This window comes from Otolemur garnettii, unplaced genomic scaffold (genome assembly GCF_000181295.1).
Source record: "Otolemur garnettii isolate 467f Iridium unplaced genomic scaffold, OtoGar3 scaffold00074, whole genome shotgun sequence".
NCBI classification, from domain to species: Eukaryota; Metazoa; Chordata; class Mammalia; order Primates; family Galagidae; genus Otolemur; species Otolemur garnettii.
Genome location: NW_003852469.1, coordinates 7113510 through 7133978, shown reverse-complemented (window position 1 = coordinate 7133978; position 20469 = coordinate 7113510). Strand labels below are relative to the sequence as shown.

At 38.7% G+C, this 20469-nt stretch overlaps 1 protein-coding gene across 2 annotated transcripts in view; it reads left to right on the top strand.

The window, feature by feature from the left end:
• Positions 1–334: 334 nt before the first annotated feature.
• XPO7 (exportin 7) overlaps positions 335–20469 on the top strand; it is an 84060-nt gene continuing 63925 nt past the window's right edge. For both annotated transcript variants that reach the window (XM_003793991.3, XM_023515550.1), the window contains exon 1: positions 335–442. In XM_003793991.3, coding sequence (XP_003794039.3) covers positions 425–442 — 18 coding nt within the window. In that variant the 5' untranslated portion in view covers positions 335–424. The remainder of the gene's footprint in view (positions 443–20469) is intronic.

Genomic DNA, 20469 nt, shown 5'->3' with positions numbered 1-20469 from the left:
GGGCGGGGACAAACCCCATCCAAAAGCCCACACCACGCAGACCAGATGAAGGCAGCACCAAATCCCACGCCAGCGCCCGTCCGCCGGAGCGAGTGCGGCCCCTTTAAAAACCATGTAAACAAAGCTTTGTTCCCCCAGCTGCCCCTCCTCCGCGTTCCCCCGGCCCGCTCCTTCCTCCCACCCGGCGTCCCCGGGCCGCTGACGTTGCCCGCGCCTCTACGCCGTCCCAGCGGTGCTGCGCATTCTCCAACCGCGGCCCCGGCCGCCGAGGCCTGCGCAGCCGAGCGGCGCTACGCCGTGAGCGTAGCGCGACGGGCCCCCAGCGCGCAGGCGCAGCGGCGACGGCGGCGGCGGCGGCAGCGGCCCGGGGGGAGGTGCGCGCTGGGGGGGAGGGGGGGCCGGAGAGGAGCATGAATGGAGCAAAATGGCGGATCATGTGCAGGTGAGAGGAGCCGCGGGGGGGAGGGGGCGGCCACAGAGAGTGGGGAGTGAGTGGGGGGCGCACGCGGCCCACAGGGCGCGGGCCGGCTCGGGGTTCGCCAGGCCCGCGCCGTCGCCAGCCGGGGCTCCGGAGCCGCCGCCCGTCCCGGAGCTCTGGGGCCTTTCCCGCCTCCCGGGCCGGGGGCCTCCTCCATCCCCTCCCACCCGGTCCCACGCCTCGCTCGCGGGGTTTGAGGGGCAGCAATCGGCGCCCCGGCGCGCTCAGCCCGTCTCGCCTCCCAGTCACCGCCTTCATGTTGGAGGGAGGCCTGTGCCAAGTCCTCAGTGACCCCCCCCCCAACCGACCGGGAAGGGAGCGCGACCCCCTTGCCGACTCTGTCCTGAGGGTGACTCCCCCATCGCACCCGCCATCCCTCAGCAAATAACAAAAAGAAAACCTCACGCTGATAAACCTCGTTCTCCGGAGTCTTTCCCGCCGCCTTCCTCTCACGCCCCCAAATACCACAGGACCCCCCCGCCCCGCACCCTCCCGCCTCCTTCCTTCCCCCACCCGCGGATGCATCCTTCACTCCCGCAATTCAAATTACACAGCCCCAAGGGCCCAGCTCCCAGTGCTCCAAAATGGGTGTCAGGCCTCGGCCCGCCTCCCCTCCGGTACCCCCTATCCACAGTGAAGGAGTTGAGCGCCCACACCTCCTGTGAAACACGGGGTGGAGGGGGGTGTGTCTGAAATGAAAGACGCAGGGTTGGGTGCACACGTTGCTCCGGAGGGTCTTGATCTGACTCAAAAGCCGCCTGGGGCTTGTTTTAGGGCCAGGCCACTTTTCTTCAAAGGCACACAGGCCTTGGCACATACCAAACCCCATAGTAAGCCAGAGGAGTGCAGGGTTATTCCTTGCAAACTATATAAAGTGTTTCCTCCCTGTGCCTTAGATCTGTTATTTTTATGGCAGTTATTGACGGAAATCTATTGTCAGGGACTTTCAGATTTTTTAGGTAACCAACTGCACAGGTTTTGTGTTGTGGGAAGTAAAGATTAGCGAGCAAGAAGTGTCGCCTTTATTTTGCATACTATGTAGCATCATTCTTCAAGTATAAAGAATGATCTCATTCTTAATATGTCTGCAAGAAACTGGAGTGGTGCATCTTCTGCCCCTTTCTTTGATTTGGACAAAAGGGGCTAAAAGACTCCATTTTCAGGCCAGGGGTCAGTAAAGTAGATTTTGGCACTGTGCGGGAAAAGTTATCAGGACAGAATTATAACAAACGTAACCACAGATGGAAAACCACAGATTTGTGTTTTTAAAGCCAGTATCAGCCGAATTCAGAAGTAGCTGTACTTGATACAGGATAATAGCATAGCACCTTGAGTTTTATAGCAGCCATTTCTAAGAAGTGTGAAAGATTTTATGTGGTTTTTAAAAATTCTTGGATCTTTAAAAGTAAGTAGGCAGGAATTAGCTTGTGTCACCTAAAAGAACAGAACCAAAGCACAGAGTCTGATAATGAGATCTGTGTAAGATAGAGCTAGGTGGACCAGTCTGTGGAGTTTAGGCCTACTGCTTTTATTTACTAGGGGGAAAAACAGTGTTCATGAGCATTCCAGAACATGCTTTGAACAGATAGCCTTTCTGAACCATGTTTTGGAATGCAGAGGAAATCAGTACTTTTATGAATATATGTTGTTCTACTTCCTATAAAGAAACATCTCTTAATGTGATATCATCCACATTTTTGAAGCAAAAAGATTGTCATTTCTAACTATTTGAAAGTCAAGATAGGTCCAAACAATCTTCATAGCATTTATTTTGCTCAAAGGAAGGTGTAATTTTTAGTAAGCAAATGTTCCTTCTCCTAACCTTCTGAAACATAAATCTGCCACCCATAAGAATTTATTAACTTTTCAAATAAAGGGAAGCATGTTGGGCAGTGTTTTTATTTTTATGTATTTGCTTTTAAGAACTATAATGTTACTCTAAATTAGTGCTTAGTGCTCTTTATACTAACAGAATAAGTGTGTCAGTTTTTTTCTCTTTAGAGAGAATGGAACATACTGTTTTTTCTTTTTTAGACCACTAAGTTTTAGTACTACTGGATTCTCACAGACTTCAAGGTGGTACTTTATTGTGACAGAAAATCTTCCTATGAAAAAGATACACCCTCCCCCAGGTAGAATGAGTAAGTGACTGGATTCCTTAAAGGCCAGTCTGCAGTGCATTGAAGAGAGAATGCTTTTCTCATTAAAGTCTTCAAACATGGGGTTTATAAAGGAGTATATTACAGATTGAAGACAGTGATTATTTGAAATTTATATGGAACTAAATAGTTGAGTCATTATATCTAGTGCTTTTCTGAACCACCAGGGTGAGCAGTTTTTCATAATTGAGGCTAAGCAAGTGTCATGATTCTCAGGTTCTCTCAGGCTGAAGTCTTGGGCATCTCTCTTCTAAAGATATGTGTTTTATGGAAGATCTTAAGTGCCATAAAACTTTAGTAATGGATAAATTATGATATTTGGTTTTTTAGTTCTGTTGATGACATAGTCAAGTATCTTTACAAGAGGGGCCTTAAGCGATTCCTGACGTGATAGGTTTCTTACTCTTTGTCTTAAGTGACCTTTATCTGGTCTTATGTGACTTTATCCAATTCCAACCCTTAAGGTTACAAAGCATTGCCTGGGGGTGGGGGGGTTGGGATCAAACTTCATTGTATTTAATGATCTTCATTTGCCCTTGTCTATATTTTAAATATGTAAGGTTAAGTGAAAATGAGGAGTCATTCTCTTCCTTTACTGGCTAGTCATTGCAAAGAGATGAAGACAAACTCTGAGGTAAACAGGGGTAATAAAAAAGATTAAGAAGAATCTGTTATTAGTTGTTTTTTTGTTTTTTAGCATTTTTTTTTCTTTTTTGGCCAGGGCTGGGTTTGAACCTGCCCCTCCAGCATATGGAGCTGGTGCCCTACTCCTTTGAGCCACAGGCATTGCCCAAGAGTCTGTTATTATTTTTAATAGTGCTATCTGGTGTGCAGGAGCTTGAGAAGAAAGTATATAAAATAATTATATATTGATATGCTATTTAATATGTGAGCGTATTGAACATATAATGATAATATAAAGGAAGACTAATTGGGGTTTTGTTGGATTTGTTGTATTGTTATGCTCAGTCTTATCCCACATCTTAAAGTATTATTTACTGGGCTCTGCGTTATAAGTTTGTACTAACAGAGTACTATTTTCAAGGTAGTCGTAGTTTGTTTTAAATTGCAGGCACAGTAATTAAATATTGACTGCCAGTGTAACTCTAAGGATTTGTGAAGAATCATTACAACTGGCAGGTTGAAATTTAACAGGGTACAAAATTTAGCCTGATAATAGCAAAACTGATAGTCGTATTTTCAGCTTTTAAAAATACATAAGGAAATGATAAATGTTATGGGTAGTCCATTTTGAGAAGGGAGTTCTGTACAACTTTGAGAATTTCAGATGGAAAAAAAAGAGTAACTTCTGTAACTTTTTTCCAGTTAAACTAGTACCAGAATGCTTATTGTGTGCAAGGCCCTTTCTTACTGGGCACTGTAGAGGATTCAGAATGAGAAAGACACTGAAGCCAGACTGCTGAAGTGTCAAATTCTGATGGCGTCTTTGGACAGAGCTTCAGAAGCACAAACACAGATACAGGAGTGAATACATTGATTTCAGAACATCTGCGTTGGGTGATACTGAAATAGCTATATACTCTCACCTCCCCTACTGTTGTGAATTTGTACAAATAGTATGTCCATATTTTAAAAGAATACACTTACTTGTTAACTCAGACTTAGTATATTTCATCTTGTGAGAGAAGACTTGATGTGTATATGTGGTATCATTCAAACACCCAATAAAATACAAAATATAGTACTGTGATAGAATAATCTCTAAATTAGGTGGCGGTAATAGAAGCACCAAAAAGATCCCTATTCTGTAAAATTATAGAGATACTAGCTTTTATTTGACCCAGAAATTGATGTTCATAATCATCAGCTATATTTTCTTTTTTTCTTAGGTAGATTTTGAAAGCAATATTGTACCGTAGCCTTTGGAGGGGTGAAGAGTTGCCACTTTAAACTAGTATCTCTTTGTAGGTACAACTGTTGAGGCTACTTTGCCCATTTCAATGTGTGTAAGAGAGATAGTGTTTTGAAATTGTATCTTTTTTTTTTTTTTTAAACACCCAACATTTTTTATCTCACAGATTTTCTAGGGTCAGAAATCTGGGAGTGGCTGACCTAGATGGTTCTGGTTCAGAGTCTTTTCTCCCATGTCAAACTATCACCTGGGGGGGATGACTGAGGATGGAAAATCTTCTTTTCAAGTTCTTTAGTATAATTCTTGACAGACCCTCAGTTGCTTGCAGGCTGGAGGACTAAGGGCCTTAGTTCCTTACTGGGTTTTGTCTAACGGCTTCAGTTCTCTACCACATGGACCTTAGTGCATCGTTTGTGAGTACTTCTTTAAATTCTGTTATTATGTCTGCTATGTATAAATGTCTTACCTTTTTTTATTTTCCAAAAACTTACAATTGGCATGGTGACTCACTAATCCCAGTGCTTTGGGAGGCCAAGGCAGGAAGATCACTTGAGGCCACGAGTTTGACACCAGCCTGAGCAATATAATGGACCCCATCTCTACCCAAAATTTAAAAATTAGCCAGGCATGGTGGTGCACACCTGTAGTCTTAGCTACTCTGGAGGCAGAGATGGGAGGATTGATTGAGACCAGGAGTTCAAGGTTGCTGTGAGCTATAATCAAACCACTGCACTTCAACCTGGGTGAAAGAGGAAGACCCTGTCTTTCCTTTTTTTTTTTTTTTTTTTTGAGATAGAGTCTCATTTTGTCACCCTTGGTAGAGTGCTGTGATATCACAGCTCACAGCAACCTCAAACTCTTGGGCTTAAGCGATTCTCTTGCCTCAGCCTCCTGAGTAGCTGGGACTACAGGTGCCCACCACAATACCTGGCTAGTTTTTAGAGACAGGGGCCTCACTCTGGCTCAGGCTGATCTCAAACTCATGAGCTCAGACAATCTACGCCTCAGCCTCCCAAGTGCTGGGATTATAGGTATGAGCCACTGCACCCAGCCAAAACCCTATCTCTTAAAAACAAAACAAACCCTTCTTATTGAAACATTATATCCTTATAGACAGGTGCAAAAATCCTAAGTGTTTAGCTTGCTGAATTTTCACAAAGTGAGCACTCCTATATAGCTAGCACCCAGATCAAATCAATATTATCAGTACCCTAAAAGCCCCCCAATGCCCTCTCGACAGCTACCCATGCTGTCCCACCCTCCCTGACTTCTGTCCTATCATTTGGTTTTTAATTATACTTTTAGAGCTCAAGATGAGTAACTTGAGAGTTTCAACTTTAAAATCGGGGGGAAGCAGCGTAGAGCAGTGATTATACAGCTGGGAGGTGTTTTTAGAATGTAAGGGAAGTTGTTACTGCCCTCCAGTAGGGGTAGGAGGAGTGTACCTACACAAAAGTTTGCCTGTAATTTCAAGCCATTCCTGAGCCTTAAAAGTAGAGTTTAGCAAGGGTACAAGTGAATCTTTCTATGAGTAGAATATGAATGTTTTGACATAATAACTAAGAAAGTTACATGAAGGCTGTGTTAACCAGTTTGATGGAAATGTTTCAAATTGTATTGAAAACACCACACTGTACCCCCAAAGTGCATCAATGTACACAGTTACCATTCAATAAAAAAAAAGGGGGGGGGAAATAAATAAAAAAAAAAAAGTAGAGTTTAAAGACAATGTTCAGTGGTTAGGGCGCCAGCCACATGCTCCAAGGCTAGTGGGTTCGAACCTTGTGATGGGCACCTGTAGTCCCAGCTACTAGGGAGGCTGAGGCAAGAGAATCACTTGAGCCCAAGAGTTTGAGGTTGCTGTGAGCTATGAAACCACAGTACTCTACCAAGGGTGACAAAGTGAGACTCTGTCTCAAAAAAAAAGATAATATTCCTTTTTTAGATGAAAATGCTCGCATTTTACTGAGAAACCAGTTAACAGGTATTTCCCTATTATATCCTTATAGACAGGTGCAAAAATCCTAAGTGTTTAGCTTGATGAATTTTCACAAAGTGAGCACTCCTGTATAGCTAGCACCCAGATCAAATCAATATTATCAGTACCCTAAAAGCCCCCCTAATGCCCTCTCAACAGCTACCCATGCTGTCCCACCCTCCCTATTTCCCTATTTGACCTATTTGAAAAGCTAGTTCAGGGCCACAGTATGTGTTCCTGGAATGTTACGTGCAAACTGAATTTTTAAATATTGAGTTAAATTCTTGAGGATGATTAATAGCCATCATTAAACAGCTGCTAAGGTCCTGTTTATTGTCATGCAGATACAAAAGGAAGTACAAAAATGTGATGTCCTATTCTCAAGGGCCTTACATTGAATTGGGGAGATACTATAAGCCTGGGTTACTGCATTGTGAACTTGTAATGAGACTGGTTTTGTCAACATGTTCCTGAATAAGGGGTGCAGTTACTATCCCATTACCTTTTTCCCCAACTCTAGTACATCTGAGGAATATATTCACTCCTCACATTTATAGTGACTCAGGAACAGAGAATTAATTCTCAGTGGAATGAGGTTAGTACCAAGGAGTATGTAAAAATCTTGGGGGAGGTAGAGGAATTGTAAAAAACTAGGTCTTAAGTATTCCTGATGATTTGCATGTGTGACTCTTCACCTCTTTAGACACATACGCACGCACACATACACAAGAGCATGCACATACACCCCTACCATAAAATGGAAAGGATGTGTTTTGAGAGAAGACAGAATTGGAAACTTGATGCTAGTATTGAGTGGACTTTTAGCTGCTTTCCACTCCACATTAATCTTATTTAATGCTCAAGCAACTTTATAAAATAAGTACTGTAGAGATAATAGTGATGAAATTTTTCTTAAAATAAGCTGATTAAAAGACCTGGTAACCCTCAAAGACTCGAAAACTGACTATTGGAAGATTCAAATGATGTTTGTGGTGATGGTTATTGTAAAAATTACTAGAGTGAAACCTTGATTGGGCATGAGGAAAAGGAGATACCAACATTTATGGAGCATTTGCCCGGCACCGTGCTAAGCCTTTTATGTATTATGCTATTTAACTGGGAAACTTACTTGGTCTCTTTGAGCCTGGATTAGATGATCTGTGAAGTCTTTTTTATTTTCAGCATTCTGGATGGGATTTCCAATTGTCATCCTTACCATTCTCTCCTTAATATAATACCATGTTCTCAATTCATTCATGTGTAGATACTTACAAAATGTCTAAATATATTCATATTTAAACGAATATTTCTGTTCTACCTATCTTAGATATGTATTCCTGTACTCCACCCCTCCAATTTCTAGAAGCTTCTAGAGTTTGTTTTTTCTTTAGGATCTAGTAATCTGTAGTATGTCTCACAAATTGGGCTCTGTTATGCTCCAAATAATAAGAGCGGTAGGACAATGGTTTATGGCTATACTCCTAGCTCTTTAGGAAGCCTAGGCAGAAGGATTGCATGGGGCCAGGAGTTTGAGACCAGCCTCACAACATAGCAGACCCCATCTCTACAAAAAAACAAACAGCTAAGAGTTCTCATAGTTAGACAATAAGCAGTGAAATACTTCTTAGGAGGCAGTTGGCATTTTTAGTCAGATGTTGCTGCTGGAAGACTGAGAAATGATTCTCACTTCAAAGCCCTTGGTTTAAACCTCTTAGAAAAACATTAGATGAAAATCAATCACAGTGTTTACCTATGAAAAGTTTTCCTCTGAAAAACACATTTCTCTTGAAAACAGACAATAAAAATATTTATACTATTTCAGGAAGCTGTAATCTTATAGCTGTGCTGGCCTTTTAGCTTATAAGTATATAAACGTGTTTGATACAAATGCTAATCTCATTTGTACGTTGTATAATTAAAAATAACGAACTGTGCAGTCTGAGAAAGAATTGAGAGTTACACTCGGCATTTGCCCTAAGGTTTGGGTCAATTTTATGGTTAAAGGAGTGTATTTAAGGCCAGAAAGAGGAAAAAATGAGTTTTCTTCGGATTTTTTCCAGTTCTATTTAGAATTGTTTGCAGGGTTTTAAAAGCATGTGTCATGAATTTGGCAAAAATAATTTCAAAGCTTGGTTTTTTAACCTCATTCACCTCCACTGACTCCTGAATTGTGGTGCTTTCTTCCTCTCTTCCAAAAAGACATCATCTAAAATCAGTCATGAAATTCAATTTCGCTATAGGAAGCTGTGAGATATAGTTTGCTCTCTAAACAATCTGAGAACCAGATGGGCATTTCACATATCTTACACTCAGTTAAAAAAACTTCATCCTTAATGTATAATATATATTAAATATATAGATTGCCTAATATATAACCACAGCATATTTCAAATGTAATATTTTGTGGTAGTAAGGGGTATTTTTATCTTCAGCTTGCCATCATCCTATCAAAAGAATCCCTATAAAGTCTTGTCAAAAACTACCTTAGAATTTCATAAGGTCAGACATACCTTAGAATTTCAAAGATTAAATAAAACTTACTGGAAAATGGGACTTTGTTTTCCTTACACTTAGAACAGATAATGTTCCAGAAGTGATCAACTTTCTTTAAGCCTTCATAAAGCCAATATTAAATGACTTTTTTTTTTGAGACAGAGTCTCACTATGTTGCCCTTGATAGAGTGCTATGGTGCCACAGCTCACAGCAACCTAAAATCCTTGGGCTTAAGCAATTCTCTTGTCTCAGCCTCCTAAGTAGCTGGGACTATAGGCGCCCACTACAGCGCCCAGCTATTTTTTGTTATCGTTGGCATTATTGTTTAGCTGGCCTAGGCCGGGTTTAAACCTGCCAGCCTTGGTGTATGTAGCTGGCACTGTAACCACTGTGCTATGAGCGCCGAGCCTATTAAATGGCTTTTAAACAAATTAAACCCAAGCAACAGTGCATGTTTAAAATAAAACAAGCAGGGACAGTGACACACGCCTATAGTCCCAGCTCCTTGGGAGGCTGAGATGGGAGGATTGCTTGAGCCCAGTTTGAGTTCAGCTTGGGCAACACAGTAAGACCCCAATTCTAAAAAAATTAAAATAAGGACATTATTCCAAGGATGTTACAAAATGAAAATTTGTTCTCATGTAAAGGATAATTTACTCATTCTTAGGATGCTTCATATGGTAATTTAAAAGCCAGATTACAAACAAGAAGGAGTTCAGAATGTTGTACAGGGGAAAGTTTTCAGTTCATCCAATTCCTAGAACTTGTTCATCCAAAGCTCTTTCATTTGGGTTGCTATTAATGTTCTTTGGAGGTTCCCAGATGAACATTTCTCATCCACAGTAGTAGTGTGAGACTTTAAAACTAATTTGTTTATCTTTCCCTCCATCACCTCAAATGTCAACAGCACTCAGAAAAGTGGATATTTGGATTCATAAAGATTACTACTGGGTAAAGCTGATGCCAGAGGAATCAAATTTTTTATTTAATCAATTTTATATGTACAATAACTACATCCATTTAAAGTGTACAAACTCACAAATACATATATATAACTCTTTCACCAGGATTGAAATATAGAACATTTCCTCTTTGCATTCTCTCTCTCCCTTAGCCCTCAGCCCAGGCAACTAATCTGTTTTCTGTCACAGTAAATTAGTTTGCATTCTCTGGGATTTTATATGTTGGATTTACTGTGTACTCTTGTTTTCTGACTTCTTCCACTCAGCCCAGTGATTTAGAGATTCATTCAAATTGTTGCATAGTATCAGTAGCTGGTTACTTATTGCTGAGAAGTATTCCATTATATGATTATATCACTTTTGATGTATCCGTTCACTCCTTGGGTGGTATTTGGGTTGTTCCCTGTTTTCAGTCATTGTGAATAAAAGCTATGAATATTCATTTACAACTCTTTTTATAGATTTATGTTTTTATTTTTTTAGGAGAATGGCTGGGTCCCATGATGTATTTTTAACTTTTTAAAGAAACTGTCAGTCTTCCAAAATCATTGGACCATTTTATTGTCCCACCAGCAGAGTTTCATTTGCTCCACATCTTCACCAACATTTTGTATTGTCATTCTTTTGCCATTCTAGTGGAATCTTATTATGGTTTTAGTTTGCATTTCCTTCACGATTAATGATGGTTACCATCTCTTCATGTGCTTACTGTTCTTTCCTCTCTCTCTTTTTTTTTAGAGACCGGGTCTCACTTTTTGCCCTCAGTAGAGTGACGTGCCATCATAGCTCATAGCAACCTCCAGCTCTTGGGCTTAGGTGATTCTCTTGCCTCAGCCTCCCAAGTAGCTGGGACTATAGGCACCTGCCACAACGCCTGGTTATTTTTTTGTTGCAGTTTAGCCAGGGCTGGGTTCGAACCCACCACCCTCGGTATATGGGTGCCTTACTCACTGAGCCACAGGCGCCACCCTCTTTCCTCTATCTCACGTTTACAAAGCAGGCCAGTGGTTTGGGTGGCCTCATAGTCTCTTTTTGTATGAGCTGCAAACTGAGAATAGTTACTATATTTTAAATGGCTGGAAAAAATCTAAAGAAGTAATATTCCGTGACACATGATAGTTATGTGAAATTCCAATTTCGTGGCTTCTAGATATTTATTGTACGGCCACATACATTCATTTATATATCCTCTACGGCTGTTTTTGTACTGGAGGGGCAGAGTTGTGTAGTTTTGACAGACTTTTTGGCCTAATGACCCTAAAATATTTTCTGACCCTTTACAGAAAAAGTTTGCAGGCTCAGCACCTGTGGCTCAAGCTGCTAAGGCGCCAACCACATACACCTAAGGTGGTAGGTTCAAATCCAGCCCGGACCCACCAAACAACAATAATGGCTGCAACCAAAAAATAGCCGGGCGTTGTGGCCGGCGCCTGTGGTCCCAGCTACTTGGGAGGCGGAGGCAGGAGACTCGCTTGAGCCCAGGAGTTGGAGGTTGCTGTGAGCAGTGAAGCCATAGCACTCTACCCAGGGGGACAGCTTGAGGCGCTGTTTCAAAAAAAAAAAAGAAAAAGTTTGCAGACTCCTAGTGTATCTTTGTTGTTGATCTGTTCCTTTACATCTATTGCCTGACTTTGGGATGGGGAGGTGCTAACCCAGGGTGCTTCTAACCCAAGGCCAGTTAGACAGGAGCCACATCAGACTGCAAAATTGCTTGATACTTTTTGTTGCTTGTCGCATTCTAGGATCTCTGCTGCACTGTCCAAAGTGGTAACTAGTAGCCACATGTTGCTCTTTAATTTAAATTAAATTTAATATAATTGAAAAATAAATTTTTCATTTCTTCAAGTGAAGATGTCTTGAGAAAAAATAAGTTCTTCAGTCACACTAACCACATTAAAAGTGCTCAGTAGCTACATGTGGGTAGTGGCTACAATATTTATTGCACAATGCAAATATAAAATATTTCTATTATCATGGAAGTTTCTATTGGACAATGCTGCTCAAGGATAAGAACTTTTCACTAAACCAAAGGGATTAGAAATAAAAGTGGAGAGTAGTTACAGAATTGTTTTCCTTGATACCAGTAAAAATAAGCTAGAGCCTTGTCCTCCCAGGTGGGTGTGAATGCAAATGGATATATTAAATAATTTATTTAAGATTACCTCTATGCGCAAACCTATGATATGTTCTTTTCTCTTGACCAACTGATGACAGGAAGCAGTTAGCTTATAAAAGAAATTTAGAATTTTATTGATAGGAAGTAGTGTCTTAAGGGGGAAAAACAGCTTTAATGTGTTCTTTCCCAAAGCACTTTGCAAAAATAAACCTTCTAAAATTCCTTTGTATTTGTAACCATTTTGCAGATAAGATGGAGAAAACTTAGGAAGATAGTAAGCTGTGAAGTAAATCACTTATTTGCTTGGCTAGGTATTGATACACTATCAATCCTTGTTCCCCTCAGCCTCTATTTTAAAATATTATTGACCCTAAGGTTTTTCATAATGGTAGCATTGCCTTTGAAAATAATCCATCCCAGCTACCCAGGAGTCTGAGGTGGCTGTGAGCTGTGTGCCATGGCACTCTATCAGGGGCAACAGAGTGAGGCTCTGTCTCAAAAAAAAGAAAGAAAGAAATGATGAAAATCCAGATAGCATATTTTACAATTGAATTTAAGGGATTTCCTCCACTGAAAACTGCTTTGTCTGATTTGACTCTGAGGGACAGGCAGAACTGATTTTGAACAATGAAGTGGAGGTCAATAAATAGATTATTACATAGGCATTAGCTTCTTTGGCAAAAATGGTAATTACTGTGAATTGTTTATTCTTAACATAAATAGAGGTATTTATAAGTTTTTGGTGATTCATTACTCATGTCAGTATCTTCCTAATTCATTCTAGAAATAAATGTTTTACTGAGGCAGGAATCTAAATTCACCAACTAACACTGAGAAAGTGGAGGAAATGTATAATGAATGGGTTATTTTAGAGGCTTCCAAAAAGGTATGTCTTAAAACAACATGTACCATTTCTGATTTCAAGCATAGTTCTTGTCACATTCTCTAATTGACCTGCTGTCTTTCATAGGCACACTATGTGTATTGCCTATTTGCTATTTAACACAATAGTATTGTTTAGAATAGTAGTATCCTCTTAGTCATGTGATAAGATAGGAGAAATAACTAAATACATATATCAGTAAATATTCCTTCATTTGACTGGTGTTAATTGATCACATACCATGTACCAGATTGTTAGCTGGTGGAAATGTAAATGTGAATAAAGCATAACATCTATGCTCAGGACCTTAGTAGCTGGAAATGTGCCAATGAGGGTTATAGGGTGATACCCAGCAATATGAAATGTGTGTGCATAGAAGGTTATGAGTCACAGGTGTCAGTCCTCCCTTGGAAAACCAAGAAAGGTTTCTAAAGAGGTGGATAATTAAACCAGATCTAAAAAGACCTGATGTTGTCCGGGTTGATAAAAGAGTACCCTAGACAGGCTGGGTGTAGTGACTCACATCGGTAATCCTAGCATTCTGGGAGGCCTAGGTTGGGAGAATCCCTTGAGCTTAGGAGTTTGAGATCAACCTGAGCAAGAACAAGACCCTGTCTCTACTTTAAAAAGAAAATAATAGAACAATTTCTCTGGGCATGGTGGCACGTACATGTAGACCTAGCTACTCAGGAGGCTAAAGCGGGGGGTCACTTAAGCCCAGAAGCTTGAGGTTGCTTTGAACTGAGCCAAGGCCACGGTACACTAGCCTGGGCAACAGTAAGATTATGTCTAAAAAAAAAAAAGAAGAAGAAAGAAAAAAGTGTACCCTAGGCAGAAAGAGCACCATAAGCAAAGCTACATCTGTTCACACAACATTCGAGGAAAATGAAAGCAAACACAGCTTCTGTATAGGAAATAGGAGCAAGGAGAAATGAGATTGTAATGGTAAAAAGGGACCAGAACACGAAGAGCCTATTATAGTATATCATAATAAGGAATTTGTACTGTAGGTGTGTGGTTTTTAAGTAGAAGTGACAGGATAATTACTGTGACAGTGGCAGAGAAATTGATGGGATACAGGCAAAGTAGAAGATGAAGTATTAGTCCGCATTTGAAATAATTTGGGCTTGAACTAAAGTAATAGCCACAGGGATGGAGAATGGGAAATTGACATTAAGGAGGTTACACTGGGTTAGGACTTGGTTGACAGTTGACTTTGTAAAGTAAGAGGGCAGGCTCCCACACTTCTAGACAGCTAAGTGGAGGGTGTACAGGATATTGAAAAAGATAGTAAGGTCAGTCTTGTATATATAGAGTTTAAGGTATACATTTGAGTGGAGAAGTCCAGTAGGAATTGTTTATGTTATCAAGTTGAATTAGAACTCACATTTTATTTTCATAGCGAAACCCCATTTCAGTAGCCTTCAGATGTTATAATTATGTAAAATGTTAGCTGCTCATAGCATGTACCTATCTTATTTCTTAATAACTCATAGCAACTGCAAGATGTAGATGAAATCCTGATATTCTGTGTTTACTGGAATAGCCTCAGATTCTATTACCATTGGTGAGAATAAAATCCTTTTGACAGTCAGCAATGCAAAAAACAAAAATTCGTATTCTCAGGAGTTTGAATATGACTACTTAGGCCACCAATACCTCATAAAAGTTTCTACTAATTCTACTTCATCTGTCCTTGGTCTGTTTTATCTCTCCATCCCATTTAACTTTTAGAAAACCAGATTTGTTTATCTTCCATCAACTATTGCTTGGGGATATCCAGAAAAGACTTCTTTTTAAAAATCTTCTGTTAGAAGATTCTTCTGAATCTTCTGTTTTGCAGCTTGTCTAGTCTTCCTTAATTGCTGACTTGAATTCCTGGACAGCACTTTCCAAAGATCATACAGTAGTGTAAACTTGAAAAGCAAATTGATATTTTAAAAACAGTTAAGGGGAAATGATTTAGCATTCCAGAGAATGAGAAAACCAGCAACATGTGGAGCATGTATGTCAAAACTTCTTAAGAAACATTTACTTAATACTCTTCTTTTACATTTTTTTGTCAGAGGGTAAATATGGAACTCTGAATTCTTTTCTTCTCTGAATCAAAGTTCAGGGTTCCAAGATTAAGTATCGTGATTGCTTTTATCTATTTTCTCTTTAATGTTCTGTTTTGAATTTCTTATGCTTCTTTCTTGTTGAGTCTTCTAAAGGACTGCATATAGTGTGTTTGGGGTTTTCTCATGGGAAAAAAGATAAGGCAAGCAGAGAAGCTTTCTTCTGAATTTTTATGCCAACAAAAACTGTCTTTTTCCTTTATGCCTGTATTTCTTATCTCCGCTTTCATTCTTCCTAAGTTTTAAATGTTTGTATCAATAGACTGTAAGTCAATAGGCCAGAGGAGATGCTAAATCTTAATACACTAGCAGCCAAATGTTAGGCTATTCATAGTCTATACCTGTGATATACAGCTATAAAAAATACACAAAATTGAGACATTCAAGGAAAATTAACGTTGACCTAATAGAGAATTAAAGGTGTGTTTCTATAGGGCAAGAAAGTATTTATTGGCATGTGGTATACTGTAGTACTTTGCCAGAATTATAGACATCTATCACATTCTAAGGTTTTAGAAAACAATTAAAATTTTCTTCTCCTTTTGCTGAATCTTTCAGTTATTGTTCTTGCTGTTATTTAATATTTCATGTGCTACAGTTTTAATAGTCCTCTAATTTTAGGTTCCAGGGCTATACATACCATTAGTTGTCCAATTATAAGTTTGATTAGTATTGGAATATTACCCTGCTTCTTGTTTCATATATAGTATTATATTTTATTTATGTGAGTGTTTTAAGAAAGCATTTTTAAGCCAGTTAACATTTCTGTACTAAATCTGGTGTTTTTGTTTACCCATATCTGATTATTTGGAATTTTTTTGTGTGTGAATGCTTAATTTTACTGTATGTCCATGGTATTCAGAATAATACTGATATCAGGTAAATTAAATGGCATTAGAATCACAGATTTTTTTTTTTCTTCAGTTTTTGGCCGAGGCTGGGTTTGAACCCGCCACCTACGGCATATGGGACCGGCGCCTTACTCCTTTGAGCCACAGGCACCACCCAGAACTTTTCTAGTTTCTTTTAAACTAGAAAAAGTCTCAGTGTGATTATGCAATGAAAAGAATCATATGCCCCTTTTTGGAGGAAAGCTAACAGTATGCTTTTCGTTCTTAGAAATAATGTATGAATTTTAACTTTTGCAACCATCAAAATCTTAACTTTTTATGTAATTAGCATAAGGAAACAAAAAGTACAATTAAACATGCTTAAGGAAGTTTTGGGTAAGAAAATAGTTTTTTTTTGCTAGTATAATTCAACTTTTGTGAGGCAAATACTATGCTACATGCCAGAGATAAAGCGGAGAACAGAATAGGCATGGTCCTTGCTTCATTAAGTACATATTTACAAAATGTAATGAGTGCTCTAAAGGAAGATTGTCATGAAATATTTGAAGAGAAAGAACTGATTTCTTATTTTTATTTTCGGATAGGAATATTAAGGGAAGGAAGGGGGCAGTGTACCGTACAAAAAGAGAAATGACATGTGTAAAGGCCCTGTGGTTAGAAAGACCTCCCTTTGCAGGAACTGGATGAGGACCATTCTGGCTGAAGCTGAGTGAGTCAAGGAGGAGGTTAGCAAGAACTGGAATATGGTTGATTGTTATGCAGGCATTCAAACCGTGTTTTCACAGATCGCTAAAATAAGGACATTTGCATTAATTAATAAATGAAGACTGTTTTGAATAAAGTACCCCTTTTTTCAGATAATTTATCTTCAAGGATATACATTTTATACCTTGTTATGTTACACATACATAACCTGGTAATTTTAACTCCAGCTAGCTGGAGCATTTATTCTAGTATTCAAAATAAATAAAACTGTTTCATTATATTCTCAACTTCACTGAAATCCATTTTTGATTAGAGAATCGAATTTTACTTTTTCCCATGTGAATTTTCTCAACCGTTTATAGTATATAGTTCATCTGCCTTTCTCAGCTGATCTGTATCACCATATCTGTGACGTAACAAGTCTATGTGTGTGAGTCAGTTTGTCAGTACTCTATTCTGTTGGTCTCTTTTCTTTTTGCCCATGCTTGTTTCAAATGGCCTTGATTGCTATAACTTTCTAAGTTTTGATATCTGCTAAAGTAAGTGCTCCCAACCTTGCTATTCAAAATGTTCTCCATTATTCCTGGCCCTATTCATTTCCATATGAATTTTATTATCAGCTTGTCCAGTTTATTACATTAGATTTGAATTGCTAAGATTTATTTAGAATTTTTGTTAACAAGTGAAAATTGGCCTATAATCTAGCCTCAGATTCAAGTGATGACCTTTCCTTTTTTTCTTTTATTCCTTCTGGAACAGTTTTAGTAAGATTGATATTATAACTTAAGTGTATGGTAGCATTTATCATAAAACCATCTAGCCCAATATTTTTAGAGTTAAGGCAGTAGATCTGTTTGCGTTTTCTTTTCTCTCTTGAGCCATTTGTGATAGGTTGTAATATCAAAGTTTTCTAATTAATTGGTAACACTATTCATATGATTGTTACTTTTTTAGTCTCTGTACTGTCCTTCTGGAATGAATTTCCTTTTTTCTGATATGTCTCAGCAAGGGTCTTAGAATGAGAAACTCAGTCTGCTTTTATATAAAAATGTTTTTACTTAGCTCTTTTGGAAGATAGTGTAGCTGGATATAGAAATACAGAAAGTACTGTCATGTTCTGCTGCCATTGAGGAGTTTCTTCTTTTGTCTTTTGTTGTCAGCAAGTCTGCTGTCACTGGTTTGTTGTTTTGTTTTTTTCTGTAGTGGAATGACTACATGTCTTGACTGCGATGTGCAACCTAAACAGTCCCAATTCACTCCTCTTGCATTGGAGTTCCATCTAGTTTAGTGTTTGTCTCATACAAAAGTGTCCCACTTTGGAAAATAAATTACATGGTTACCCTATGTAAGGTCTGTATTTTACATAATACTACAAAGTATCTGGAGTAGGTTTTTTTTTTTTTAATAAATTCTGTTTGATGTATGCTACATTTGTTAAAATTGAGAACTCATGGTTTTCATCAGTTCTGGAGAATTCTCTGAATATAGCCTTTTCTCTCTCCTCCCCTCTAGAAGCCTTTTTAGACATTTGTTGAATCTTCTTGATGTCTCATGTATGTCTTAACCTTTCTCTCATATTTCATATCTTTATTTCTCTTTTCTGGATAAGTTCTACAGTTTTCTTTTTTTCATTCACTAACTCATTCTTCGGCTATGATTATTCTGCTGTTTAACCTGTTGGAGCTTTTCATTTTATTGGCTTATATTTTGCATTTTATTCTTTTATCTTACTCAGATCTCCCTTTTCTCTTTTCATAGTACCTTGTTCTCTTAGGACTTTAATTACTTCTATATTTATCCTCATCCCGGTCATATTATCTAGTTTCTTGAAGTCTTAGATTATGAGCTAAACTGGAATAGAGATTTACCCATGGGAACCTTGTGTGGTCTGGACTGAAGGTACCTTCATCCAGAGAAGTTTTGCATTTAATTTGCCCTGGCACAAAAGTGTTGTTGGCCCAGTGGCAGTTTATGTGTTAGTTTCTTGACCTGCGATACTAGTCCTTACTTACAGAACCTTAGGAAATTTTTATTTTTCCTTTACCCAGAATTCAGATCAAGGCAGGTAAGCTTTCTTTTCTCCCTGTACTAGTGGGAAGATTTTAAAACTTTTAATATCCTTAATTACATTTTTAGTCGTCCTTTTATTTAGATACTTTCTTTTCGTGTATAAATCAAGAATCCCTAGGATCTTGGCTCCAGCTCCCTACTTTATTCAGGCCCAAAGCATCTTGTCCTTGCAAAGATGTCAGACACAAGGTCTGGATTACCAAGACCAAAAAGCAACATTCCCCATCAGCATCAGGACAATTACAGGTTAGCTTTCATGCCCCTAGTTTTTAGTTCCCTTTTGTTTTTTTACTCTAGTTGATTTCCCCTACTTGTTAGTTCATGCAACCATGCATCTAAAAGGATTTTTGTATTATTTAAATAGCAGCTCTGTATGTTTGTGGCAGGAATGTTTGAAGCTAACTAACTAGTTTGTCATATTTCTGGAACCAAAGCTTCTACCTCCTTTACACGGTATTTTCAAATGCATTATTTCTTTTGATTCTTATATCAAGGTACAAGCTTCCTCCAGATGAATAAACTAATTGGAAATTAAACTAATTTGGACTTTTCCCCTAGTGTCACACAACTGAGAATCAGGCTTAAAACTCTAGTTTTAAGCTTCAAATTCAGGTATCTTTCCAGTGCTCCCTTCTTTCCATTAAATACAGATAGTCCTAGGTTGTGTATCTGGCTACCTTTGTGTCTAGAAGATACAGTCAATAGAAAGAGTTTTGCCCTTTTGTTTCACAGAAGCAATTTGAATCTCAGAGTCTGCAATCCTGTAAAACACCCAGGTCACAACATTCTGTAAGGAATATGTGATCCTTCTTTCATCTAACATTACTATAAGGATTAGGTAATACGTATTTTAAAAGTAGCCTCAAAAGATTAATCTTCAAACTTATATGAATCTTCAAGTGTTTGTGAGACCACAGAAGCTGCATTTCCTAATTATTTCATGGTTCCTTGGTCCATCATCTGTTCTACACAAAGGATTATTTGGTCTTAAAAACTAGAAACTTATATGTTGCATCTTTCTGTTAGAAATTCATGATGTGCGTTAACATACTGAAGACTCTTAGAAGTTCTTCTGTTTAAAAATGCTTTTACTTTGTTTAATTTGAAGTTCCCAAACTGGAATTTCTTTATGATCCTATTAATGGCCGATGTAAAATGTTCACTGCTCTGTAGATAGGATTTTTCTGGGTTTGTTTTGTTGTTGTTGTTGTTTTCCCTTTTTCCATTTGAAAAAGAGAAATAGTATCTATTTCCTATAGGGTGGTTTTGAGGGTGAAATGAGAGTTGAGAGGTGAACACTGTTGAATGGTCAGTTAGGCTACTTAATACCTGCATAAATTCCTTGCTGTTCCGTACTAGCCTCAGCAAAATAGAAATATACTCTGTCATCAGCCTCAGGGTCACTCTTGAAGACTAAGACTTTAATCAAATCTGTGAGTTCCTAAATGATACTCTGTTTTTCAATGTCTGACACAATAAGAGTTCAAAAAAAATTCAACCCTATATGTCTTAATTTTCAACTAATTTTGAAAATTGTCTAATTTTTCAGTTTTGTAAATTACCACCATAGAGCATATACAAATTCATATTGGTCAAGAATGAATCGATCAATTTCATTTGGTCATTTTGTTTTGTTTTGTGAGACAAAGTCTGGGTAGAGTGCCATATATCATAGCTCAAAGCAACCTCAAACTCCTGGGGTTTCCTCAAGCAATTCTCTTGCCTCAGGCTCCCAAGTAGCTGGGACTACAGACGCCCACCACAATGCTGGCTAGTCTTTCTG